The 27,680-nt window shown below is 42.3% G+C and overlaps 3 protein-coding genes across 3 annotated transcripts; 1 reads left to right on the top strand and 2 right to left on the bottom strand.

Annotated features, from left to right (window-relative positions):
* Positions 1-1,777: 1,777 nt before the first annotated feature.
* LOC147653716 (uncharacterized) lies at positions 1,778-7,057 on the bottom strand. Its single transcript, XM_086885286.1, has 2 exons — positions 2,585-7,057; positions 1,778-2,269 (listed from the first exon to the last, which is right to left on the bottom strand). Exons 1-2 carry the CDS (start codon positions 3,395-3,397, stop codon positions 2,063-2,065), a joined length of 1,020 nt encoding a protein of 339 aa, XP_086741412.1. The 5' UTR covers positions 3,398-7,057; the 3' UTR covers positions 1,778-2,062.
* Positions 7,058-12,742: 5,685 nt separating this feature from the next.
* Positions 12,743-13,847, bottom strand: LOC147653715 (uncharacterized). The gene is made up of 2 exons (XM_086885287.1): positions 13,539-13,847; positions 12,743-13,225 (listed from the first exon to the last, which is right to left on the bottom strand). The coding sequence occupies exons 1-2, from the start codon at positions 13,791-13,793 to the stop codon at positions 13,028-13,030; spliced, it is 453 nt and encodes a 150-aa protein (XP_086741413.1). The 5' UTR covers positions 13,794-13,847; the 3' UTR covers positions 12,743-13,027.
* A 3,413-nt stretch (positions 13,848-17,260) lies between these two features.
* LOC147653714 (uncharacterized) lies at positions 17,261-22,429 on the top strand. Its single transcript, XM_086885289.1, has 5 exons — positions 17,261-17,364; positions 18,954-19,089; positions 19,365-19,463; positions 19,608-19,751; positions 20,773-22,429. Exons 2-5 carry the CDS (start codon positions 19,052-19,054, stop codon positions 20,828-20,830), a joined length of 339 nt encoding a protein of 112 aa, XP_086741415.1. The 5' UTR covers positions 17,261-17,364; positions 18,954-19,051; the 3' UTR covers positions 20,831-22,429.
* The last annotated feature ends 5,251 nt before the right edge of the window (positions 22,430-27,680 follow it).

Below are 27,680 nucleotides of genomic sequence, written 5' to 3'. Positions count from 1 at the left end.
AGCTGAGTAATGTTGGTATCAGCAGACTCTGCTAAAGCCATGCCTTCCTAATTAATAATGCATTCTTAATAAAAAAAAAAAAATCTATTTCTTCATGTATTTAATTACCTAGTGAGTGTAAGACTGAATGAAGTTAATACCGTGCAGATTTCAAGCAAAACGCTGCTTTTTAATGTGCTTCAGTATAGGCTATGCACAAGTCAATAGACATGATTTTTAAGCTTCAGTTACCTTTCATTACCCTGTGCATATTCAAATTCAGATTGATGAATGCTGAACCAAAAGCAGACATCATAGAGTTAATTGTAGTTCTTTAAATTCAGAGGCAAACTATTTTCATAGCTTTGTTTTGAGGGTGGGTTGCTTTTGATGTCTGGGGTTTTTTTGGCTAAGGCAATGGCAAACATTTATTTATCCTGCTCCCTCCCCATTTTCCACCATCGTTGTTGCCAGTGATGCCTGCAGTGCTCAGTGGTCAATGACCCTCAGCCAGGGTGAGCTGCAGGAGCCTTACAGACGGGCCTGTTCTTTCTCCCAGTGCTAGAACAAGTGCAACAGCACAGTGCCATTTTGCTAAAAGCTAATATTTTTCCCAGCAGCTTCTTCTCCAGGCAGAATGAAATGCTTTCTTCAAGAGCAACCACATCTTTTCTCTGCCTGAAAGGTTGTGTTTGTTTGGGGTTTTTTCTCTTGCCTTAGGTGAGAGATAAAAAAAAAATGAAGAGGAAAGCCCAAGGAAATGCCAAAAGTACCACCTGGTAGTAATTTTGTGTGAGTGTCTCCATTTACACTTCAAACTTGCTCTTGGAGAACTTGGAGCTGCATTTAAAATGTATTTTGGTAGGTGGTCTGCTGCTGACTATCTGCATTTCTTCTTCCATTTCTTTTCTGTGCTTGTTTGGTATTGCTGCTGAATGTCCCCAAAGAGTAAAGTGGTGTGGAAGAGTTGAGGAAGCAGCTTTTGAAATTCTAAAGCTGATGTGTAGGTTTTGTTCCTCTTGGATTTTTAAAAGCAGGTATGTCATCCAAGTTAACTTTCTTCAGCAAGTAACAAGATTGTCGTCCTTCCACTGATGCTCTGTATTTTAACAGAGGTATTTGATGGTGCTGGAAAGGAGCAAGATGCAGAATGAGTTTGAGAGAAGTGATTTAAAGTGGGAGCACAGATGGTTGATTCCTAAAAATCAAAAAACGGATGTTTTGTTTTGTAGGAAAATGAAATCTAATCCTATTTGAGGGTCAACAGGATAAATACAAAGAACTAAATACAGATGTAGATACATATATACATATATGCGTATATATATATATATATATATGTATAACCCCGCCCCCCGAAATCTATGAAGCAGGACTGATTGGTGCCATAGCCCAGGCAGCCTGTGGATCTAATTGCCTGCCTGTATTCAGCCCTTGCCTGGATGCCAGGGGAGACGTCTCTGGATTTGTCTCCAGACAGCTTTCCAGGGATGATCCTGCTCCTTTCCTGGTGCCCCAGAGTGCCGCAAGCCCCCCGTCCTGGGGCCATGGTGATGCCTGCCGGGGCCTTTAGGGTCCCCCCTAAAGGGCAGACAGGGTTTGACTGCAAGCTTCCTTGGAAGGTGGAGGCAGGTGAATATTGGCCACCTTCTTCTTTCCCGCTGCCCTCCGTGCTCTTGCAAAGCCTGCTGGGGCACTGGGGCTCTCCATTGCAGGCAGTCTGGAGCTGCCATGCAAAGCCATCTCTCAAGGAGTCCCCAGGTCTCAGGTGCAACCTCAAGAAAATGACACAGCAACGTGTAGAAAACGTGAACTTTATTCACTTGACTACTTCTAAAATCTACAATCCAACGTTACTAGAAGACTATGGGGTAAGAATCTTAAGGCTAAGAAACTTCAATGCTTCAACTGTTTAGAACTGAACACTAAGGGAAAGGTCAACTTCTTGGGGGAAACGTGGTGGGGAATCGAACAACAACAGGGGTGTGGCTAACTTGTAAGGTGGGGAACGTCGCAGTGCCTGGGCTGGGCACTGGTCACCCGTTCCCCGTAAGGTTCTTTAGATGGAGCGCGACGCTGGAGGTCAGAGCTGTGGGGAGGTGCGGAGTCTCCTGTCACTGCCCTCTTTTGCCGCCGTCTTGGTGGTTGGCCTCCTCGGCTGAGAGCTGTAGCGAAGGTGCAGCCGCATCAGGTCACGGTTTTGCCTGAGCAGCTGCATCAACTTGGTGGGACAGCCGAGTCTTCGATGGCGGCGGGGCCCCGCACGGCCCGAAGGGCTCTGGAGATTCCGCTGCAAGGCAAAGCACAGGGATCCCCATGGAAGAGGCAGAGAGGCAGAGCGGGGCTGGCACCTGTGGGGCTGCCTTTGGCCTGGGAGACAGAGACTCGGGCCCAGTTGGGCTGGGCTGGCCCGGGGAAGAGGCTGCAGCAGGCAGAGCTCTGCCGCCTCTGCTTGGTGCTGTCCATGGAGCTCAGCCCCTGGGCCACATTCCCCAGCCAGGAGCTCAGGCCCCTTCTGCCGCAGGGCATTGGCCAAAGGGTGCCCAAGAGGCCCTCAAGGTCTGCCCCATCCCACCTGCCCCTGACCCCCCACCCCCTGCCTCACCTCTCCCCAGCGTCTCTGAAATCTTCTTCCAAGGGCCCATCCCATGGCCATTCCTATGAGGAGCATGTCAATGAGCAGGAGTGTCCTGGACGCCCACCAGAGGAGCGCAGAGTCCTTCTCCTCCAGGTCGAAATCCTCCGGAACCAGAGGAGAGGCACCCGTGCTCCTCTCGGGTTTGCTCACAGGGTCGAGGGGATGGGCCAAGAGCAGCAGCACGTAAAGCTGCAGCAGCGCGGAGGAGCCGTGAGCAGCCATAGTGCTCTGCCAGCAGCACCGAGGCTCTGGGCGTCTCTCTGCGAGCAGCTGTGCCTGGGCTCTGGGGCGCAGCAACAGCTGGGGACAGTTGCCAGCCAGCGTGCCGTCCCCAGAGGCTGTGATGTCACAGAAGCACAGAACGCCCTGGCTGCAGAGAGCCCTGAGAGAATGTTGAGTCCAAGCTGGGAGCCATGGCGGCAAGTATGGCCAGCAGAGCGGGGCCCGAGCGCTGCGGCCTGGCTTGCCTTGCACCCGTGCCACAATGATGACTCCAGCAGCCCCTGTCAGGCCATTGCAGTATCTGATGGCCCACGCTGGGCACAAGTTCTTCCCAATGGCCAGCGTAAACCTCCCTTGGCCCAGCTTCCAAGCCTTGTTGGCATCTGCTCTCTCTTGTCCTTGCCCACCTGGCTGGCGCTGCCGTGTTGCTCGCTGGCCTGTCTGTGGGAGAAGAGGCTGTGCCAATGAGTGCTGCTCAACTTGGAGGCCATTCAAAGGAGGATTTGATTGTGCCTGCTGTGGGAAGAAGGAATATGCGTGCACATGGCCACTTCCCATAGGTTTTACCCCAGATTTTCATGAGCAGCTGTCCTAGTGAAAGTCAAGTCTGTTTTAGTGAGTATTTGAGGGCTTCCAGAGCACAGTGCCATCTCAGGGGAATTCTGCTGGTTGAGTTCTACTGAGGCTTTGAGATGAGTTGCAAATCCTGAAAATGTTCTCCTTGCCCAGGTAGTAATTTCACAGTTTAGACTCTGGGGATATTGATTGCTCAGTGTTGAGGACCTCATGTAACTTTCAGCCCCAGAAACTTTCAACCTCCAGTGATTGTCCTTGAGACAAAACCATTTGAAATCTTTTTTTCTGTGGACAGGAATTGCTTCGGTGTTACTTCACATCATCCATTAAAAATTTGATGCCTGGAACAAGTCCCCAGTGCTGTGTGATTTCCTTGGTCGTGTTCCTTGGAATGGCTTCCCCCCCATTTTCTGAAGCTGGCCCCAGAAAGGTCATAGATGGGTGAGAAGTTCTGAAGGGTCAAGTGGTGCAGATCTTTGCCTCCTGTTTCGAGGTCTGTGGTGAGCTGTGAGTCCAAGAGCTGATTTGAAGTGATGGTGAAAACACAATTGAACCTTTTTGCAGCAGGGTGGATGGATAGAAGCAAAGCACAGCACGGCTGGCAGCAGCAAATGAATTAAAATGCATCCCTGGAATATGTTTCTTGGATTGTTCTTCTAGTATTGTGGTAGTAATTCTGATGTCTGAGTAGTGAACAAGCAACAAGTAGTGAACACGTGATTTGTAGTCAGTTTTCTATTTCTTATGTAGTGGAGAGTATGGATGCTAGCTTTGGAGCAGGCTGCAGAGAGCTGCAGAAACTGCAGGCCCCATGGCCTATCAGTCCTGCCCGAGAAGCTAGCCTGGGAATTCATAGGAGGATTTCAAAACAATCCTCAGAGACAGAAAACAACTGCCAGGTGCTGTTTGTCTGTCCTCTTGTTTTCCTTGCAGGAGAAAGTCAGGGGGGTGGTGAGCCCCGCTGACCAATGATGGTGATGTAGCACTTTACTAAGCAATAAGAGTTTCCTTTCTGTACTTTCCACGTATCTGTCTATTAGACAAGCCTAGAGTAATAAAGTAGAGAAGATTCTCCTGTTGTGACTCCCTTGAGAGTCCGTGTCGTTCTTTCCCACCGTTCCCAATCAGAACGACAGAGGAGATTTTTAAGAATTGTGTTTTTCTCTCCTGGTTGAGGAATGTGTTCTTCACGGGCTGAATCTTCATATCACTTTGTTTTTGTAGAAGAGCAGTTTCAGCAGCAGATGATTCTCCTTGCCCTCCTTTTCATTTTTCTTGTCTGTATTATTGCCTGGCAGGTTAACCTTTTCAAATTGCGTGCTGCAAAACGTTGCTACTAAGGATAGTTGGTGTCCAAACAGGTTCTTTTCTCGCTTGGATTTCAACTATTGCAGGATGAAAGGTTTCTAATGAAGCTACAGAATTGCATATCACTGGGACCTTGACTTCTTCCCTGCTTGGATCTAGATAAAGAGATTCTTGCCAATTGAACTGCTGACATATTATGTAGAGATCAGGAGTGGCCACCACAAGTGGTACTGAATTCTTGGAAATGTGGTGATTTTTGTTAGAAATGATTTTAGCTTCGACAGTGCAAGCTTATCATATCCATCTGCATTTGTGTTCTATTAATCATGGGGTTTTGTATTAAGCATGGGCTTCAGTTTGCTGTCTTTTTGTCACTTCTTCAAATACCAGTTTTCTACACCTGCTGGCTTGTTCCTTCTGACTTCAAATGGTATCTCTTGGGCACATAACTTCATCTTATTGTGAACAGCGCAAAGAACATGTTTTGGTCTGCCTTGATTTGATGGAGTGATTGCTGTGGAAGGACTGGGAGGTTTTGTGGTTTAAGGTGAAAGAAGTTCAGCAGCCTTGGCAAGTAAGTGTGCCAGTTTACAAGGTGAATCTACAGAAACCCCCGTGCTTCAGCTGCAATGTACAATCTCTGAGGCTGCTGCTGTCGGGGTGCCTTTGTTCTGTTGGTTTGGGAACCCATATTCTACACAGCATCATTTGTCAGAACTCCATTTCACTTGTACAGTCCCTCTGTTTTCCCACTTCTGAATGATGGTTTTCTCTGTGCCTTTAACATGGGGAATTCTGGGTGATAAAAATAATACATATTCCATAATGTTTTACGTTTCCTCTTGGAGTTTTTTCTAGTTTTCAAATAATTACCTTTTGTTTCTAGCTGGGGGCAAAATGCATTTGCAGTTTCAGTGGTTTTTTTCCCAATTTCTAATCTTACTTGGGCACTAGATAAGGGAGAAAAATGCCCTAGTTTCATGGAAAAGATTCTGTGTTATTCCATGCCTTGAAATGAATTAAAATACGGTTCTATTGCTCTCTGTTTCATTTCTTCACTTCATTTGGTAGAGTTTAGAAATCTCTTGCCATGAACTAGGTAGTGCAGAGTGCCTGCCTTGCTGTGTTGAACTCCTGGGTGAGCATGCCAGGCTTAGTTTAGAGATTTGCTTTTAAACATCCCTTATTCCTTGTGAAATCTATCATTTGGTTTGTTTGTAGTTGTGTTAGAAGATAAAGAGGAGGGGGATCACCCTGGAAAATTTGTCATCTGAACTGAATTTGTACCCTTTAGGCCATCAGTGACTGCTCCTTAGCTTTCTCAAGGCATGAAGGACACTGGGAGTTCCTCCCAGACTCTTCTTTTGGGACAGCAGTCCTTTCTCTTTGGCTCCATGAGATGCTCTGCACAGGAGTGCTTGAGCTCTGAAGGGCAGGGGCATTCCATGAGGGTGAATAATAAAGAACTCCTGTAGCCTGAACTGTTTCCAACTTAACCCAGCAGAAGGAATTGTTTCCCAATTCTGAGTCTAATGGTGCTGCTGACAAATTGTGCAGTTTCAGAGCAGCAGTGCAAGATGTGCAAGGGGCTTGTGTGGAGGGAGAGCAGCAGCTTGTAACACTGGACCTTTGTCCCGTGGGCAGCTGTGCGGTTTTAAGCGGGAATGTTCCGGAGGGGTGTGGAATTGAAGAAATGTTTGGAAGATTTGTAGGTTTGTTGCTGTAGGTGTGAAGGGTGGGGACAAGTCTTGTCCAGTGACGGAGCAATGATTAGGTAAGGTACTGGGAGAGCATCTGAGGATGGTGTTGCTGTTGCATGTGATTTTTCTGGAGGCCATCTGATGCACACAAGATTTGTTATGACTACCAGGATTGCAACTAAACAGAATGCAGTCATTTTTCTTGTAATTTAGTGCAGCATCTTTTGATCCGTGATGAGCTGAAGGCTCAGTGCACAAGGCTGAAAGGAAATGGCACGCTCTCAAGAGATTTTGGTCTTTGCGGCTTCATGAAGGTGGATAGGACATAATTCCTTCGCTCATTGGAGCTGCAGAGTTTAGTTTGATCTCCTCTGTTTCTAAGGTGTTTCTAAGGCTAAAAGGTGTTCCTTCCCTCAATTTTGATGGCAGCAGAGAGTCAGCTAATGAATGTGGATCTAGGTAAGGTTTGTGGAACAAAATCAAACACAATTGTCTGAAAAGCTGTTAGACATGCCTACAGTCAGTGTCAACAGAGAAGGAAGAGGTTAAAATTCCATCTTAATTTTAGAGCTCTTCCTCTCTTCTGCCTGCTTTTCCCATAGTGCATATGGAACCAGCATAGTTCATTTGATCCCTACCCCTGAGTGCAGCAGCTCACCTGCTTTCTGCTGCCCGCCTTTGCTTTCTTGTCAGATGGAAACACTGAAATAGAAAAGGTGATGTGACTTAATTGACTTCATTCAAATGCCTTGGCAATTGAATTTCTGTCTCTTGGCTGGATACTCAGCATCTCTAAGTGCAGAATCCTCCCTGGCACTGTATATCCTCGCCTTCTCCCTGACACCACCACTCAAATATTTTCCTTTCATTGTAAAGTGAGTGAGATTTTACTTGGCTGGAATTCTGCAGTGCTGGGAATGAAGGCTTTTTCCTTCCTCATTTTTTTATAATGAATTTCTTTTTTATTCTATTCACACCTTCTGAGTGAGCCTTTCATAAGGGCTTCTGTATTTCACAGAGGCTACACCTATTTGGGCCTGAAGACTTTGATACAATTGTAATCACTTGGAAATGGAACCTGTTTGATTTGTATGGAAGGCAGCCATTCTCCCTGTTCCAAACTTCCTAAAATAGTTTATCCACGTTGAAAAAAAAAATACCTCTTGGAGATAGTGAAGACAGTGCATGATGGTGATTCCAGGGATGGATAAGAAGGACCATCACCTTCCTCACACCAGCAAACTTGAGACTAATAGTCAGGTCTGCAGTTCTAATTTTAATCCACAGTAATCTACAGACAATCCTTTATTATCTAAAAAAGCTGATACCGTTCAAGTTGGAAGCAAGCTGAAGTTGGAAGAGTTAGGTTTCTTCAAAGCTCTTGTTTCCAGCAGGATTGGAGAGCCTTTACCTTTTGTAACAGGAAGGTTTTAAATTTGTAATGCTGACCTTGCAAGTGGAACTTGGTGGCTCCATTGTTGCACTTGGAGCAGCCAGATGACCTCAAAGGAGAAGTGCATTGTTCTAACTTGTGTGGAAGCAGTGGCTTCAAATACCATCAGGAAGTGCTGGACTGGCAGGACATTGGATGGATGCTCTTAGGCCACAGAGCTGGAAATATCAGTTGTAGCCACATGGTAAGTCCATTTATGTAATTCCAAATCTGTTCCTCACACGATCTGTGCTCCTCTATTCCGTATCAGCTTGGTGAGGAGGTAGATGAGACTGTTGGGGGAAAGAAACACTTAAATTTAAAGCAGAGTAACTGTTCCATTATAAATGCTGAAGATAAACCTGTGAGGCTACCAAAGAAATCTTTCTTTGGCTTCCAGTTAATAACTTCAAATGGATAACAAATCTATGCTGTATAATCTGCTTTGAATGGATTTCCTTTGGAACGTGTGCTTCTTCCTGAATGACAGAACTGCAATATTTTCACACTTGCAGTTTCACCCTCAAATGGCCACAGGAAATGCAGCAGCTTCTGTTTTCTGTTGCTTCTGTTTGTTAATGCTTCAAGGTGTTGCTCTGTATTTGTCCCCAGCTGTCATGACCTTAGAAAGAGAATGTTCTAAAGATAGGAGTAAAAAAGCCAGAGAGCTCCTCCTTGCAGCAGACACGGGCAGCATTGGATCCTAATAGTTTTTGCAAGGCATCCTGATGGGGAGAGGCAGATGTCAAGAATGGCAACTTCAGCAGGTGTGTGGCTGCTTCGTAGCTTGGGCTGGATTCAGGAAGGGCAGTGTTCCAGAGAGCAAAGTCAAGAGTTTGAATCAAGTAAGTGTGAGGTGCCCAGAAAGGCAGGGCCCACACTGCTCATGTGTGTCGGGGGAAGGTGAGAATCAGGCCCATCTGCTCCTAGAAATGCAGGTTCCATCTTTAGCAGCCAAAGGCTATGCAAATAAATGGCTTCTATGTATTGGAGAGCATAGAGCATGAAGTTAGTGTTTCATGCAGTTGTTTGAAGGCAATATGGGATTCCAGAGCTTAGTGTTTGAATTGCAACTTGAATTTCCTTCTTTGCTGTTATTTAGACTGCTCTGAAGTAGTCATGAGAAGCAAAAATGAAAGGCAATGTTGTTTGATGGGGACTGTGGTAGGGCTTTCTTGCCAGATTTGAAATGGCTTGAATTGATTAAAATCTCCAGGTGAGGGGAAGGTTGTATCCATTCCTCTCTCTTATTAAAGCAAATTTTCCAAGAGGGATGTAAAATTGCAGTTGAGGGTTGGGGTGGTTTTTTCTTTTTTCCCTTCTTTCATGTGCAACCTAACAACTCCAATTTCGCAGGCCTATTTAACATTTGATCCCTAAAAGTCAGTCCTTTGCTTTGTATTTTGGGCACTTGTTCATCTTGGGGAATTTGTCATCTTCTCAGGGCATTGAAGGTCAACCAAATGCTGCAGGTTTCATTCTTCCTTTCATATGGTCTATGTCCTGGGGTTTGACTCTTAAGCAGAGCTATTTTTTTATTTTGCAGCCTAGCAGTTGTACGGTGGGGCTGTGTGCAGGTGAATTGACTTGAGAACGATGGGTAAATCAGCTCCTGGGAAGATGTGCACTGCCTGGCCCCGATGCTTCAGCATGCTTGAGGTCAGCTTGGCTGCCTCTGACTGTCTAATAATAATGCAGAATAACAGAATTAAGTATTCATTGTAATTGGTGATCAATAAGATTTGTTTTCAGCTAAGTCTGCGTGCTAGTTTCTAAAGCACTCCAGTCTGTTTCATCAATGACCTTTGTGATTTTAGCTTAAGCTTTCCAGTTTCTGCTGTTGTTATTTTTTGCCCTGTCGCTGTGAGAGGAAGGGATGATGGCTGGAGGTTTGGCAGTCAGCGAGGGCCTGGCCACCACTGCAGTTCTGTACACTCAGCCTTGGAGATGTGATCAGGAATGTGCTGTTAGTTGCCAGTTTTGTATTGCAAAGACTGAGCATGCTGCCATCACTGTGTTTGATGAGTGAGTTTTCATTGGTTTGGTCCAACTCCAAAGCAGCCTTAATTTGAAGGTGGAATTCTTTGTGGATGAGGCTGTGAAGAATATGGTGTTTATACTCCCATCCTACGGGCAGTACGGTAGAACAACTCCTAACTGATTTGGTAATAAAGACCTAGTTTTTCTTCACTAAACCTGCCCTAGCCAAATTCATCAGCTGGTGATAGCTATCTCTGGAGTGGAAAACCTTTATTGAGTTGATTGACAATTTAATATACTTTGTCAAGCTGTGTTGTTTAGTTTCTGTTGATCCAGAGACACCTGAGGCTCCTTTTGCTTCCTAAGGGATTAAAGTAGCAAGCACTTAGAATGAGATATTGGGAAGATGGGTGCAGGAGACTTTGTAATTTAGTATGGAAAAACATAATAATGATGATGAATATTTCAGGTGGAAACGATAGCATTTCACTATATACTATGTGAAATGCTTTTATGTGGTTTTTTTCATTTCTCTTTTATTTTTTAATCCTGGATAAATTAAATGAGGCTTTTGGGGAAAGCATGAGCTGGAATTTCTATTGAGGTTGATAACCTCTGATTCTGCTCTCGTTTGTCTGTCTGCTGGAACTTGTAGCAAACTAGCTATGTCCAAGTTTAATTGTGTAATAATTATTTTTCAAATTGAGCCTTTCTCACTTGGTGCTGATGTATTTGGGGGAGGGAGGGGAATGGAGAGTAAAGAGCTCCTTTCATGAATACAATTGAAATTTCATCTTGCTGATTTGAGCCTTTCCAAGATTCAAGTGAGCATTGGATCAGGTTGGAACTGAGGGGATGACTCATGACTCTGGCATAAAAACTACATTGCATTCCACATATTAGGAGTTTTCTGTTGCCCACAAGAAAGTTCAGGAAAAAAAGACAAAAAGAGAAATGGGTTTCAAATTTCCTGTGCTATTTTCAGTTGACTCCTCTTTCTGGAGATGCCTTAGCAAGTGTAGGACATCTGAAAAACTTGGAACTGCAACTTTCTTGTTGAGGCTCTGATGAACATTGCTTCTGTCATCAAGTTCTTGTGTTCATACTTTGAACTTAGCTGAGTAATGTTGGTATCAGCAGACTCTACTAAAGCCATGCCTTCCTAATTAATAATGCATTCTTAATAAAAAAAAAAAAAATCTATTTCTTCATGTATTTAATTACCTAGTGAGTGTAAGACTGAATGAAGTTAATACCGTGCAGATTTCAAGCAAAACGCTGCTTTTTAATGTGCTTCAGTATAGGCTATGCACAAGTCAATAGACATGATTTTTAAGCTTCAGTTACCTTTCATTACCCTGTGCATATTCAAATTCAGATTGATGAATGCTGAACCAAAAGCAGACATCATAGAGTTAATTGAAGTTCTTTAAATTCAGAGGCAAACTATTTTCATAGCTTTGTTTTGAGGGTGGGTTGCTTTTGATGTCTGGGGTTTTTTTGGCTAAGGCAATGGCAAACATTTATTTATCCTGCTCCCTCCCCATTTTCCACCATCGTTGTTGCCAGTGATGCCTGCAGTGCTCAGTGGTCAATGACCCTCAGCCAGGGTGAGCTGCAGGAGCCTTACAGACGGGCCTGTTCTTTCTCCCAGTGCTAGAACAAGTGCAACAGCACAGTGCCATTTTGCTAAAAGCTAATATTTTTCCCAGCAGCTTCTTCTCCAGGCAGAATGAAATGCTTTCTTCAAGAGCAACCACATCTTTTCTCTGCCTGAAAGGTTGTGTTTGTTTGGGGTTTTTTCTCTTGCCTTAGGTGAGAGATAAAAAAAAAATGAAGAGGAAAGCCCAAGGAAATGCCAAAAGTACCACCTGGTAGTAATTTTGTGTGAGTGTCTCCATTTACACTTCAAACTTGCTCTTGGAGAACTTGGAGCTGCATTTAAAATGTATTTTGGTAGGTGGTCAGCTGCTGACTATCTGCATTTCTTCTTCCATTTCTTTTCTGTGCTTGTTTGGTATTGCTGCTGAATGTCCCCAAAGAGTAAAGTGGTGTGGAAGAGTTGAGGAAGCAGCTTTTGAAATTCTAAAGCTGATGTGTAGGTTTTGTTCCTCTTGGATTTTTAAAAGCAGGTATGTCATCCAAGTTAACTTTCTTCAGCAAGTAACAAGATTGTCGTCCTTCCACTGATGCTCTGTATTTTAACAGAGGTATTTGATGGTGCTGGAAAGGAGCAAGATGCAGAATGAGTTTGAGAGAAGTGATTTAAAGTGGGAGCACAGATGGTTGATTCCTAAAAATCAAAAAACGGATGTTTTGTTTTGTAGGAAAATGAAATCTAATCCTATTTGAGGGTCAACAGGATAAATACAAAGAACTAAATACAGATGTAGATACATATATACATATATGCGTGTATATATATATATATATATATATATATATATATGTATAACCCCGCCCCCCGAAATCTATGAAGCAGGACTGATTGGTGCCATAGCCCAGGCAGCCTGTGGATCTAATTGCCTGCCTGTATTCAGCCCTTGCCTGGATGCCAGGGGAGACGTCTCTGGATTTGTCTCCAGACAGCTTTCCAGGGATGATCCTGCTCCTTTCCTGGTGCCCCAGAGTGCTGCAAGCCCCCCGTCCTGGGGCCATGGTGATGCCTGCCGGGGCCTTTAGGGTCCCCCCTAAAGGGCAGACAGGGTTTGACTGCAAGCTTCCTTGGAAGGTGGAGGCAGGTGAATATTGGCCACCTTCTTCTTTCCCGCTGCCCTCCGTGCTCTTGCAAAGCCTGCTGGGGCACTGGGGCTCTCCATTGCAGGCAGTCTGGAGCTGCCATGCAAAGCCATCTCTCAAGGAGTCCCCAGGTCTCAGGTGCAACCTCAAGAAAATGACACAGCAACGTGTAGAAAACGTGAACTTTATTCACTTGACTACTTCTAAAATCTACAATCCAACGTTACTAGAAGACTATGGGGTAAGAATCTTAAGGCTAAGAAACTTCAATGCTTCAACTGTTTAGAACTGAACACTAAGGGAAAGGTCAACTTCTTGGGGGAAACGTGGTGGGGAATCGAACAACAACAGGGGTGTGGCTAACTTGTAAGGTGGGGAACGTCGCAGTGCCTGGGCTGGGCACTGGTCACCCGTTCCCCGTAAGGTTCTGTAGCTGGAGCGCGACGCTGGAGGTCAGAGCTGTGGGGAGGTGCGGAGTCTCCTGTCACTGCCCTCTTTTGCCGCCATCTTGGTGGTTGGTTGAGGGCTGTCGCGAAGGAGCAGCCGCATCAGGTCGCGGTTGTCCATCAGCAGCTGCATCAGCTCCGTGGGACAGCCCTGTCTTCGATGGCGGCGGGGCCCCGCACGGCCCGAAGGGCTCTGGAGATTCCGCTGCAAGGCAAAGCACAGGGATCCCCATGGAAGAGGCAGAGGGGCAGAGTGGGGCCGGCACCTGTGGGGCTGCCTTTGGCCTGGGAGACAGAGACTCGGGCCCAGTTGGGCTGGGCTGGCCCGGGGAAGAGGCTGCAGCAGGCAGAGCTCTGCCGCCTCTGCTTGGTGCTGTCCATGGAGCTCAGCCCCTGGGCCGCATTCCCCAGCCAGGAGCTCAGGCCCCTTCTGCCGCAGGGCATTGGCCAAAGGGTGCCCAAGAGGCCCTCAAGGTCTGCCCCATCCCGCCTGCCTGACCCCCCACCCCCCTCCTCACCTCTCGCCAGCGTCTCTGAATTCTTTTTCCGAGCGACCATCCCATGGCCATTCCTATGATGAGCAGGTCGATGAGCAGGAATGTCCTGGCCGCCCACCGGATGCGCTCAGGGTCCGACTCGTCCAGATGACAATCCTCCAGAAGCAGAGGAGAGGCATCCGTGCTGCGCTCAGGTTTGCTCACAGGGTCGAGGGGATGAGCCAAGAGCAGCAGCACGTAAAGCTGCAGCAGCGCGGAGGAGCCGTGAGCAGCCATAGTGCTCTGCCAGCAGCACCGAGGCTCTGGGCGTCTCTCTGCGAGCAGCTGTGCCTGGGCACTGGGGCGCAGCAACAGCTGGGGACAGTTGCCAGCCAGCGTGCCGTCCCCAGAGGCTGTGATGTCACAGAAGCACAGAACGCCCTGGCTGCAGAGAGCCCTGAGAGAATGTTGAGTCCAAGCTGGGAGCCATGGCGGCAAGCATGGCCAGCAGAGCGGGGCCCGAGCGCTGCGGCCTGGCTTGCCTTGCACCCGTGCCACAATGATGACTCCAGCAGCCCCTGTCAGGCCATTGCAGTATCTGATGGCCCACGCTGGGCACAAGTTCTTCCCAATGGCCAGCGTAAACCTCCCTTGGCCCAGCTTCCAAGCCTTGTTGGCATCTGCTCTCTCTTGTCCTTGCCCACCTGGCTGGCGCTGCCGTGTTGCTCGCTGGCCTGTCTGTGGGAGAAGAGGCTGTGCCAATGAGTGCTGCTCAACTTGGAGGCCATTCAAAGGAGGATTTGATTGTGCCTGCTGTGGGAAGAAGGAATATGCGTGCACATGGCCACTTCCCATAGGTTTTACCCCAGATTTTCATGAGCAGCTGTCCTAGTGAAAGTCAAGTCTGTTTTAGTGAGTATTTGAGGGCTTCCAGAGCACAGTGCCATCTCAGGGGAATTCTGCTGGTTGAGTTCTACTGAGGCTTTGAGATGAGTTGCAAATCCTGAAAATGTTCTCCTTGCCCAGGTAGTAATTTCACAGTTTAGACTCTGGGGATATTGATTGCTCAGTGTTGAGGACCTCATGTAACTTTCAGCCCCAGAAACTTTCAACCTCCAGTGATTGTCCTTGAGACAAAACCATTTGAAATCTTTTTTTCTGTGGACAGGAATTGCTTCGGTGTTACTTCACATCATCCATTAAAAATTTGATGCCTGGAACAAATCCCGAGTGCTGTGTGATTTCCTTGGTCGTGTTCTTTGGAATGGCTTCCCCCTCATTTTGTGAAGCTGGCCCCAGAAAGGTCATAGATGGGTGAGAAGTTCTGAAAGGCCAAGTGGTGCAGATCTTTGCCTCCTGTTTCGAGGTCTGCGGTGAGCTGTGAGTCCAAGAGCTGATCTGACGTGATGGTGAAAACACAGTTGTCGTGGTTTTAAAGCAGTAACTGAAAAAATACTAGAAAACTTACTTATTTCTTGCTGTGAGATATGGATTAGAGCAAGAGCAAAACAGGCTTAAAACTTAAAAGGAATAAAGAAAGTTTATTCACAAAACTACAAGAATAAGAACACCAGAATAAACTTTCAGAAAACCCTTTTATCCCGCACTACCCAGCATTCCCTTGTTCACATGACAAGATAGAGACAAAAGACTTTGGAACTTTGGTGTTTAAAACAGTCCCAATTCTTGCTAGAGTCTCTTTATCAGTGTTTGTATAGAAACAGAAATCTTCTTCTGCTAATCTATGGAGTTTCTCACAAGAAAAATATTTCTGTTATAGTTTTCTATTTGTTTGATGCCAGCTGCCCGGAAATCTGCCATGAGTTCACTCCTCCCATTTCACATCACTCTGAGGTGTGTATGGGCCATGAGTCCTCTTCATCTGTCTCTGTGAGCTTCGCAGGAAAACAGTTTTCTCATTGCCCTCAAGGCCTCAAATCTTCACTCCACTCTGTTCCAGCGCCTCACTGTATCACAATTACTCTACTTTTTACTCAAAATCCACACTTTGAACACTCCATGCTTCCCAATATACTCTGTCATGAATTAAAGGAGTTTTTTTCAGAACATGGTTGTCCATCTCCATAGCTTTAAGAGAAAAATATTTCAGCTTATAAAGCATCTCCTTATTCTCTCTTCCCTATCTAAAACTTAAGCCTTGTTTTTGTCCTATATTTTTCTAATACTAAAAAAAAAAAAATCTGTGTTTTTCTAAAAGTGAAAAAAAAAAATAAAAAAATAAAGTAAAGAGTAGAAACAGAATAATATTTCTGAGAGGCAGGACATTTTTTAGTTTGTGTTGTCCGATGGAACAACAGCCACTTGAAGAAATTCCATATAGTAGAACATGTCACATTTGTCAATTTTAACCTGAAATTTATTAACAGGAATGTCTGTACTACGAACATGTGTTAAGTATAGGAATATATTGCATGTTTTCCTACTTGTAAGAAGTAAATTTCTGTCTTTACAAGCTAACACCATTAATTTCAGCTCTTAGTTATTCCCATTGCATATTCTTTTAAACAGACTTAATCAGACAAATTTTGTGTTATTTAGCAAGTAATGCTTGGTTATTACTACAAGTTCTTGAAGTCATAACACTTAAAATTGCAGTACATATATATTATTCTTACTATGATGATGTGAGTTGGCTGCTAGTCATTTAACTATATATAAGGTCTTACTATTTCTTAGTGCAATTACTTAAAATAAGTGTCTTGGAAATTGTTTTTATTTTTAGATTTAAAACTGTTCTTACTAAAGTTGATTTGTTAAAGATTGGACAATGTATATTTAATAATTAATGTTCCCCAGTGATATTTATTGTCAGTCAGGATTCACTTTACAGTCAATAAATAACCTAAAAAATCTGAATTTTGTAGCCAGTTTTGTCTAATTCTTAGAGCAATGCTTTGGGAAATTGGAGATATATATATATGAATATAAATATGTATATCTGCTATATACCTTTTTTATGATGGTTTTGTCCTACTACTGCAAATGTTTCTTTTTGTTTGTTTTTTCCTAACATACATAAAATTTTCTTAACCATATTTAAAGCTACCAGCTTGTTATTCTGACAAAACCCTGTGAGAATAAATTATTTTTATTAATACTCTACATGTCAAAACCTTGCAGTCAGTCAAATAACAGAAGGAGTGTTCATTGTCTCTCTCCCCCACTGATGCTGTTCTAGGAGTTGGAGTTAGAAGATTCAGACATCAAGTGAAACAGTGAAAGATGATAAGAAAACACTTGATTCTCACAAGGTATTTCCTACTAAAAGAGATTGTTTTGCAGTTTTGTTTGCTCTTGACACTATTTTGAGTAAATGTGAATTCCTAAGACATGCTCAAGGCAATTAAATATTTATGCTCCCCAAACTCAATTTTTAAGCAACATTTTCTGTTTACAAGAATCAGGTTTGCTTTGGTTTTATCTCTTTTCTTTCAGGTTACAAGACAGATTTTTTTATTATTATTTTCATTGGGGGAAAAAGATATGTATTTATAGTGTTTGTGAAGACTTTGCTCAGCTGAAAAAAGTAATAGGTAACATGAGTATAACATTGTGTTCTTCCGTATTTCTATTTTTAAGTCCTATTACATGTGATATTTTCCATTTTGCCTTCTATTAGGCCTGAAATTGGAAACTATTTAAAACCTAACAAACCCCGGAGTTTATCCCTGTTCTTTGAATAGCAACAGAAGTATGGCTGTCATGGTTTGACACATCAATGAAGAACAGCCTCTGCTCTGCAGCAGGTACTCAAGTGGAACTTTTGCAAGTGGGCTCTCATCAGGAGTGAAACACTGGCTGCTGACTCTGCTGCTTTTGGTCACAGACTGCTGCCTTTATGAACCAGGTTTGTCCTTCTGCCTCTTTTGTGTTTTATATAGACTTGATTACAAATGAGGCACTTGTCCTCTTAACCTGGGAGTTGCAGCAGGTCAGCAGCAGCAGGAGTTACTGGCTGCTTCCCATCAGCTGACTCCTTTTAGCCAACCCTTCCCATTTCCTGCGCCAATCCGATTTTTCCAAGCAATTAGGAAGAAAACTAAACCATAACTTTTACAAAATCACTTTAGGGAAGATGTTGCTTAATTGTTTGCTTCATTCAAATGAACACTTCTAACATTCACTTCTCTGAGTAAGAATGCCTTTTATGAGAAGCTGCTAAAAACAGGAATTTGAGAGCAGGGATGTTAAAAGTAGGGCCAGAGAGGAGCAAATTTGTCGCAGGGCAAGTTCTGTTTGCACTGAGGGAGTACTATCAATTTTGTCTCTGTCCTGTCTTTCACTGGTCCTGAAACAACAGTGCCTGCTTGAACAAACCTGCTCCTCAGGAGTGATTGGATCTGGTGCTCTGGGTGTTAGCAGCTGCAGTGCTGAACCACAGGCAGACATGAGATCTGACTGGATCACCCTTGCTAACATTTTCATGTAGAACCCATAACTCACTTGATCAGCAACACTTGCTTGAATGCTGCCTTTTGCCTTGGCTCTTCCCACTAAATAGTTCTTGAGCTGGGAAGTGGTCCTGATCTAAGAATCTGCAGTAATCTTTAATTCTGCCTTTATAACTCAGGAAACCACAGTAACCTTCATTTTAGAATGTGAACATTTTTTGGACAAACACTGAATTGTAGCTTCATTGACATGAGCTAAAGTAAGCTCTTTCAGTGGTCCTAGAGTGGTAGCTGTAAAAGGCAATCAGAGTGAAGATCCTGAATAATTTTCTTTTCCAGCCAGGTTTTAATGTATTTCCCCTGCAAATCAATTCATGTATCATAGAGCTCAATTACCTGCCCATAAAATGAGAGTTGTTGCTCAGAACTGTGGAATTAGGGTAACAAGAACTGTAATGATACACTAGATAAACACTGTTGCAATACTCTCTCAGCCCTGTTAGGGTATTTTAAATTTGCAGCAGATCTCAGTAAGGATGAGAAAATGCTGAGCTACATAAAAATGATGGAGACTGGAGGAGAAATTAGCCTTGCAGTGTTCTACAGTCCCAACATTTCCAACCACCACACCTGGTAGTGAAAATGCTGGTTTGTATTTGAAAAAAAGGAACTGCAATCAATCAAATGCACTGCCAAGTATAAATTAATTTCTGTAAGTCAAGTCCCTTAGGAACAATTCCTTAATAAAAGATCTGTTTCAAATCTCCTAAGTCTTCTAAAACCAACCCCAACAAAACACAGAAAACATAGTGTCTTTATTTGACCTGTCCTAGACTTCATTTATTTATTTACAGTCTGAAGGATGAGTCAAGTACCTGCAGTGGTGCCTTTAGCAATGCAAAACAAAATATTTTGAATATTCTTATTTAGCGTTCCAGTTTTAATGAGCTTGGAGCATAGTGAAGGAGATCAGATGTTTGCAGGTTCTGGATGAGGGTAGAAATAATTAAAAAGCATCTTGAAAGTAACATCATATTTTTGTCAGCCATCTCTTCAGGGACTACTTTAAATCCCAGAATGTTCAAGAGCCATCATCACTGTACAAACAGAAGCTCCAACTGAACGAAACCAGAAGAAGTGGATATGGCAAATTCTCTGGTCCAAGTGGTGATATTAATCTGGTGAGGCTCTGGATTCCCATTTCAGACATACTATCACAGCTTAAATATAGGAAAAAATTGGGATTTTACTTTGCTGTGGTCTCTTTTTGTTTTGCAAAATATGTGATAGTTAATATATGAGTAAAATCTTGTATAAAAACAGGTTTGTTTTTTGTTTTTTTTTCTAACAAATAGCCAAATGCATATTACCTGCCTTGCTGGAAAATAATTGAGGTCTTCCTCTAAGAAATTTTTTCTCAGAGTGCCTTTCTTTGTGATTTGTGTTCTTATCTTAGGAAGATACAGGAGTTGCTCATTTTAATGCTGTCCAGCAGACTATTCCATGCTTTCTCAGCTGTTTGGATCTGCAGTTCAGGATTGGACCAAGAAAAATGGTGATGGGATGAAATTATTTTTATTCTTAAATGAGGACAATTCCATTTTTAAACATACACATGTGCTTCCAATGCTTTCAGTAGTCAAGGATGAAATTTTGAACAGACATGAATTCCTCAGTCTTTGTTTCTTTTTCCCTGAAGGATGGAATTTGGACTTTGCCCACCAGTGCAGTCCTTGCTATGGGCAGATGTTTCTTCTGTTCTTCTTACCAGCAGTAGGAGTGGTTGGACACTGAACCTCAAAGAAGAGGGAGCTAACATCCCTTACCTGGATAAGTCCCACAGGTAAGCACCTTGGAGAAGTTCTTCAACCAAAACCAGTTCCTGTAAGGCTTTCCAGCCCTTGACAGGAAATAAGCTGATTCCTGCAGGCTGCAACATGAAGACTTCCAGACTGAAGTGAGCATCCTGCTATAAGGAAGGATTTGGGAGTAGTGAGTCATCATTTGTATGGGAAATTAATCTGTGATTTTTATTTATTGTTTTTTTTCATTTGAAGTAACATCACATCATCATAGAGAGACATTGTCTGTCATTTCTGGTGTGGATACCTGAATAACTCAGCTAGACAGGTAGCATGATAAGGCAATACAATGCAGATATTGAAAGGAATTTTTTGGATGATTTTTTTGTTAGTTCAAGCTGCAGTCCCTGATTTATTCAGGCTTTGAAGTACCATGCAAGCCTTTCCCACAGAAGAAATTCTGTTTTATGTAAATAATGCACTGTGCAGTAAACTAGAAGAAAGCAGGGAGCATAGAGCATGAAGTTAGTGTTTCATGCAGGTGTTTGAAGGCAATGTGGGATTCCAGAGCTTAGTGTTTGAATTGCAACTTGAATTTCCTTCTTTGCTGTTATTTAGACTGCTCTGAAGTAGTCATGAGAAGCAAAAATGAAAGGCAATGTTGTTTGATGGGGACTGTGGTAGGGCTTTCTTGCCAGATTTGAAATGGCTTGAATTGATTAAAATCTCCAGGTGAGGGGAAGATTGTATCCATTCCTCTCTCTTATTAAAGCAAATTTTCCAAGAGGGATGTAAAATTGCAGTTGAGGGTTGGGGTGGTTTTTTCTTTTTTCCCTTCTTTCATGTGCAACCTAACAACTCCAATTTCGCAGGCCTATTTAACATTTGATCCCTAAAAGTCAGTCCTTTGCTTTGTATTTTGGGCACTTGTTCATCTTGGGAAATTTGTCATCTTCTCAGGGCATTGAAGGTCAACCAAATGCTGCAGGTTTCATTCTTCCTTTCATATGGTCTATGTCCTGGGGTTTGACTCTTAAGCAGAGCTATTTTTTTATTTTGCAGCCTAGCAGTTGTACGGTGGGGCTGTGTGCAGGTGAATTCACTTGAGAACGATGGGTAAATCAGCTCCTGGGAAGATGTGCACTGCTTGGCCCCGATGCTTCAGCATGCTTGAGGTCAGCTTGGCTGTCTCTGACTGTCTAATAATAATGCAGAATGATAGAATTAAGTATTCATTGTAATTGGTGATCAATAAGATTTGTTTTCAGCTAAATCTGCGTGCTAGTTTCTAAAGCACTCCAGTCTGTTTCATCAATGACCTTTGTGGTTTTAGCTTAAGCTTTCTAGTTTCTGCTGTTGTTATTTTCTGCCCTGTCGCTGTGAGAGGAAGGGATGATGGCTGGAGGTTTGGCAGTCAGCGAGGGCCTGGCCACCACTGCAGTTCTGTACACTCAGCCTTGGAGATGTGATCAGGAATGTGCTGTTAGTTGCCAGTTTTGTATTGCAAAGACTGAGCATGCTGCCATCACTGTGTTTGATGAGTGAGTTTTCATTGGTTTGGTCCAACTCCAAAGCAGCCTTAATTTGAAGGTGGAATTCTTTGTGGATGAGGCTGTGAAGAATATGGTGTTTGTACTCCCATCCTACGGGCAGTACGGTAGAACAACTCCTAACTGATTTGGTAATAAAGACCTAGTTTTTCTTCACTAAACCTGCCCTAGCCAAATTCATCAGCTGGTGATAGCTATCTCTGGAGTGGGAGTTCTTTATTGAGTTGATTGACAATTTGATATACTTTGTCAAGCTGTGTTGTTTAGTTTCTGTTGATCCAGAGACACCTGAGGCTCCTTTTGCTTCCTAAGGGATTAAAGAAGCAAGCACTTAGAATGAGATATTGGGAAGATGGGTGCAGGAGACTTTGTAATTTAGTATGGAAAAACATAATAATGATGATGAATATTTCAGGTGGAAATGATAGTATTTCACTATATACTATGTGAAATGCTTTTATGTGATTTTTTTTTCATTTCTCTTTTATTTTTTAATCCTGGATAAATTAAATGAGGCTTTTGGGGAAAGCATGAGCTGGAATTTCTATTGAGGTTGATAACCTCTGATTCTGCTCTTGTTTGTCTGTCTGCTGGAACTTGTAGCAAACTAGCTATGTCCAAGTTTAATTGTGTAATAATTATCTTTCAAATCGAGCCTTTCTCACTTGGTGCTGATGTATTTGGGGGAGGGAGGGGAATGGAGAGTAAAGAGCTCCTTTCATGAATACAATTTTAATTTCATCTTGCTGATTTGAGCCTTTCCAAGATTCAAGTGAGCATTGGATCAGGTTGAAACTGAGGGGATGACTCATGACTCTGGCATAAAAACTACATTGCATTCCACATATTGGGAGTTTTCTGTTGCCCACAAGAAAGTTCAGGAAAAAAAAGAAAAATATAGAAATGGGTTTCAAATTTCCTGTGCTATTTTCAGTTGACTCCTCTTTCTGGAGGTGCCTTAGCAAGTGTAGGACATCTGAAAAACTTGGAACTGCAACTTTCTTGTTGAGGCTCTGATGAACATTGCTTCTGTCATCAAGTTCTTGTGTTCATACTTTGAACTTAGCTGAGTAATGTTGGTATCAGCAGACTCTGCTAAAGCCATGCCTTCCTAATTAATAATGCATTCTTAATAAAAAAAATAAAAATCTATTTCTTCATGTATTTAATTACCTAGTGAGTGTAAGACTGAATGAAGTTAATACCGTGCAGATTTCAAGCAAAACGCTGCTTTTTAATGTGCTTCAGTATAGGCTATGCACAAGTCAATAGACATGATTTTTAAGCCTCAGTTACCTTTCATTACCCTGTGCATATTCAAATTCAGATTGATGAATGCTGAACCAAAAGCAGACATCATAGAGTTAATTGAAGTTCTTTAAATTCAGAGGCAAACTATTTTCATAGCTTTGTTTTGAGGGTGGGTTGCTTTTGATGTCTGGGGTTTTTTTGGCTAAGGCAATGGCAAACATTTATTTATCCTGCTCCCTCCCCATTTTCCACCATCGTTGTTGCCAGTGATGCCTGCAGTGCTCAGTGGTCAATGACCCTCAGCCAGGGTGAGCTGCAGGAGCCTTACAGACGGGCCTGTTCTTTCTCCCAGTGCTAGAACAAGTGCAACAGCACAGTGCCATTTTGCTAAAAGCTAATATTTTTCCCAACAGGTTCTTCTCCAGGCAGAATGAAATGCTTTCTTCAAGAGCAACCACATCTTTTCTCTGCCTGAAAGGTTGTGTTTGTTTGGGGTTTTTTCTCTTGCTTTAGACCAAATTCCAGAAACGCCCCATAAAATCAGCACAGTTTCCCACAAAATTCAAGAAAAAACACCACAAAATTCCCTAAATCTTCTCAAAACACGACCAAATTCTAGAAAATTATCCCACCAAATCTCCACAAATTCCCACAAAATACATGAGAAATCCCTCAAGATCCCTAAATCTCCTCAATATCCCACAAAATCACACAAAAATCACCCAAAACCTCCACATGTTTCCACAAAATCTAAGAAAAATTCCTCAAAATTCTTCAAGTCTCCTCAGAATCCCACACAATTCCAGAAAAACCCCACAAAATTCCAGAGAAGTCTCACAAAACTCCCTAAATCATTTCAAAACCCTACCAATTCACAGGAATGTCCCACAAAATCTCCACCAATTCCCAGAACATCCCACAAAAATCCCACAAAAATCCCTAAATCTTCTGAAAACTCGACCAAATTCCAGAAACGCCCCATAAAATCAGCACAGTTTCCCACAAAATTCAAGAAAAAACACCACAAAATTCCCTAAATCTTTTCAAAATACCACAAAATTCTTGAAAAGCCCCACCAAATTCCCGAAACATCCCACAAAATGTCCTCAATATCCAACAAAATCCCAGAAAAGTCCCACAAAATTCCCTAAATCTTCTCAAAACTCTACCAAATTCCAGAAAAATCCCACAGAATCTCCACAAATTCCCACAGAATACATGAAAAATCCCTGATAATTCGTCAGTTCTCTACAGAATCTCACCAAATTCCTAAAAAGTCCCTCAAAGTTCCACAAACATCCCACAAAATCTCCCTAATATCCAACAAAATTCCAGGAAAAATCCCACAAAATTTCCTAAATCTTCTCAAAACACGACCAAATTCTAGAAAAATATCCCACCAAATCTCCACAAATTCCCACAAAATACATGAGAAATGCCTCAAGATCCCTAAATCGCCTCAATATCCCACAAAATCACACAAAAATCCCACAAAACCTCCACAAGTTTCCACAAAATCTAAGAAAAATTCCTCAAAATTCTTCAAGTCTTCTCAAAACCACACAAAGCTCGTGAAAAGGCCCACCAAATTCCAGAAAAATCCCACAGAATCTCCACAAATTCCCACAGAAATCTAAATCAAATTCCTCAAAATTCTTCAAGTCTCCTCAGAATCCCACACAATTCCAGAAAAACCCCACAAAATTCCAGAGAAGTCCCACAAAACTCCCTAAATCATTTCAAAACCCTACCAATTCACAGGAATGTCCCACAAAATCTCCACCAATTCCCAGAACATCCCACAAAAATCCCACAAAAATCCCTAAATCTTCTGAAAACTCGACCAAATTCCAGAAACGCCCCATAAAATCAGCACAGTTTCCCACAAAATTCAAGAAAAAACACCACAAAATTCCCTAAATCTTTTCAAAATACCACAAAATTCTTGAAAAGCCCCACCAAATTCCAGCAACATCCCACAAGATGTCCCCAATACCCAACAAAATCCCAGAAAAATCCCACAAAATTCCCTAAATTTTCTCAAAACACAACCAAAATTCCAGAAAAATCCCACCGAATCTCCACAAATTCCCACAGAATACATGAAAAATCCCTGATAATTCGTCAGTTCTCTACAGAATCTCACCAAATTCCAGAAAAGTCCCTCAAAGTTCCACAAACATCCCACAAAATCTCCTCAATATCCAACAAAATTCAAGAAAAATCCCACAAAATTCTCTAAATCTTCTCAAAACACGGCCAAATTCCAGAAAAATCCCACCAAATTTCCACAAATTCCCAGAGAATACATGAAAAATCCCTGATAATTCGTCAGTTCTCTACAGAATCTCACCAAATTCCAGAAAAGTCCCTCAAAGTTCCACAAACATCCCACAAATTCTCCCTAATATCCAACAAAATTCCAGGAAAAATCCCACAAAATTCCCTAAATCTTCTCAAAACACGACCAAATTCTAGAAAAATATCCCACCAAATCTCCACAAATTCCCACAAAATACATGAGAAATCCCTCAAGATCCCTAAATCGCCTCAATATCCCACAAAATCACACAAAAATCCCACAAAACCTCCACAAGTTTCCACAAAATCTAAGAAAAATTCCTCAAAATTCTTCAAGTCTCCTCAGAATCCCACACAATTCCAGAAAAAACACACAAAATTCCAGAGAAGTCCCACAAAACTCCCTCAATCATTTCAAAACCCTACCAATTCACAGGAATGTCCCACAAAATCTCCACCAATTCCCAGAACATGCCACGGAAATCCCACAAAAATCCCTAAATCTTCTGAAAACTCAACCAAATTCCAGAAACGCCCCATAAAATCAGCACAGTTTCCCACAAAATTCAAGAAAAAACACCACAAAATTCCCTAAATCTTTTCAAAATACCACAAAATTCCTGAAAAGCCCCACCAAATTCCCGAAACATCCCACAAAATGTCCTCAATACCCAACAAAATCCCAGAAAAGTCCCACAAAATTCCCTAAATCTTCTCAAAACATAACCAAAATTCCAGAAAAATCCCACAGAATCTCCACAAATTCCCACAGAATATATGAAAAATCCCTGATAATTCGTCAGTTCTCTACAGAATCTCACCAAATTCCTAAAAAGTCCCTCAAAGTTCCACAAACATCCCACAAAATCTCCCTAATATCCAACAAAATTCCAGGAAAAATCCCACAAAATTCCCTAAATCTTCTCAAAACACGACCAAATTCTAGAAAAATATCCCACCAAATCTCCACAAATTCCCACAAAATACATGAAAAATCCCTCAAGATCCCTAAATCGCCTCAATATCCCACAAAATCACGCAAAAATCCCACAAAACCTCCACAAGTTTCCACAAAATCTAAGAAAAATTCCTCAAAATTCTTCAAGTCTCCTCAAAACCACACAAAGTCCTTGAAAAGGCCCACCAAATTCCAGAAAAATCCCACAGAATCTTCACAAATTCCCACAAAAATCTAAATCAAATTCCTCAAAATTCTTCAAGTCTCCTCAGAATCCCACACAATTCCAGAAAAACCCCACAAAATTCCAGAGAAGTCCCACAAAACTCCCTAAATCATTTCAAAACCCTACCAATTCACAGGAATGTCCCACAAAATCTCCACCAATTCCCAGAACATCCCACAGAAATCCCACAAAAATCCCTAAATCTTCTGAAAACTCGACCAAATTCCAGAAACGCCCCATAAAATCAGCACAGTTTCCCACAAAATTCAAGAAAAAACACCACAAAATTCCCTAAACCTTTTCAAAATACCACAAAATTCTTGAAAAGCCCCACCAAATTCCAGAAACATCCCACAAAATGTCCCCAATACCCAACAAAATCCCAGAAAAATCCCACAAAATTCCCTAAATTTTCTCAAAACACAACCAAAATTCCAGAAAAATCCCACAGAATCTCCACAAATTCCCACAGAATACATGAAAAATCCCTGATAATTCGTCAGTTCTCTACAGAATCTCACCAAATTCCAGAAAAGTCCCTCAAAGTTCCACAAACATCCCACAAAATCTCCTCAATATCCAACAAAATTCAAGAAAAATCCCACAAAATTCTCTAAATCTTCTCAAAACACGGCCAAATTCCAGAAAAATCCCACCAAATTTCCACAAATTCCCAGAGAATACATGAAAAATCCCTGATAATTCGTCAGTTCTCTACAGAATCTCACCAAATTCCAGAAAAGTCCCTCAAAGTTCCACAAACATCCCACAAATTCTCCCTAATATCCAACAAAATTCCAGGAAAAATCCCACAAAATTCCCTAAATCTTCTCAAAACACAACCAAATTCTAGAAAAATATCCCACCAAATCTCCACAAATTCCCACAAAATACATGAGAAATCCCTCAAGATCCCTAAATCGCCTCAATATCCCACAAAATCACACAAAAATCCCACAGATTCTCCACAAGTTTCCACAAAATCTAAGAAAAATTCCTCAAAATTCTTCAAGTCTCCTCAGAATCCCACACAATTCCATAAAAAACACACAAAATTCCAGAGAAGTCCCACAAAACTCCCTAAATCATTTCAAAACCCTAACAATTCACAGGAATGTCCCACAAAATCTCCACCAATTCCCAGAACATCCCACAAAAATCCCACAAAAATCCCTAAATCTTCTGAAAACTCGACCAAATTCCAGAAACGCCCCATAAAATCAGCACAGTTTCCCACAAAATTCAAGAAAAAACACCACAAGATTCCCAAAATCTTTTCAAAATACCACAAAATTCTTGAAAAGCCCCACCAAATTCCAGAAACATCCCACAAGATGTCCTCAATACCCAACAAAATCCCAGAAAAAGCACACAAAATTCCCTAAATTTCCTCAAAACACAACCAAAATTCCAGAAAAATCCCACCAAATCTCCACAAATTCCCAGAGAATACATGAAAAATCCCTGATAATTCGTCAGTTCTCTACAGAATCTCACCAAATTCCTGAAATGTCCCTCAAAGTTCCACAAACATCCCACAAAATGTCCTCAATATCCAACAAAATTCCAGAAAAATCACAAAAAATTCCCTAAATCTTCTCAAAACACGGCCAAAATCCTCAAAAATCCCACCGAATCTCCACAAATTCCCACAGAATACATGAAAAATCCCTGATAATTTGTC

Source organism: Cyanistes caeruleus, chromosome 4 (assembly GCF_971803275.1).
Source record: "Cyanistes caeruleus chromosome 4, bCyaCae1.hap1.1, whole genome shotgun sequence".
In the NCBI taxonomy this organism is placed as follows: Eukaryota; Metazoa; Chordata; class Aves; order Passeriformes; family Paridae; genus Cyanistes; species Cyanistes caeruleus.
The sequence above is the reverse complement of the archived record's forward strand: the minus strand, read 5'-3'. Positions and strand labels throughout refer to the sequence as shown.

What these genes read in the sequence shown, in the direction of transcription:
- LOC147653716 (XM_086885286.1), bottom strand. Translation starts at nt 3,397, where the DNA reads ATGGGAAGTGGCCATGTGCACGCATATTCCTTCTTCCCACAGCAGGCA. An exon ending in TTCAGAGACGCTGGGGAGAG is followed by an intron (nt 2,270 to 2,584) that starts GTGAGGCAGGGG and finishes TTTGCCTTGCAG; the next exon opens with CGGAATCTCCAGAGCCCTTC.
- LOC147653715 (XM_086885287.1), bottom strand. Translation starts at nt 13,793, where the DNA reads ATGGCTGCTCACGGCTCCTCCGCGCTGCTGCAGCTTTACGTGCTGCTG. An exon ending in TTCAGAGACGCTGGCGAGAG is followed by an intron (nt 13,226 to 13,538) that starts GTGAGGAGGGGG and finishes TTTGCCTTGCAG; the next exon opens with CGGAATCTCCAGAGCCCTTC.
- LOC147653714 (XM_086885289.1), top strand. Translation starts at nt 19,052, where the DNA reads ATGGCAAATTCTCTGGTCCAAGTGGTGATATTAATCTG. An exon ending in CAAGTGGTGATATTAATCTG is followed by an intron (nt 19,090 to 19,364) that starts GTGAGGCTCTGG and finishes TTCTTATCTTAG; the next exon opens with GAAGATACAGGAGTTGCTCA. An exon ending in TACCTGGATAAGTCCCACAG is followed by an intron (nt 19,752 to 20,772) that starts GTAAGCACCTTG and finishes TTTATTTTGCAG; the next exon opens with CCTAGCAGTTGTACGGTGGG.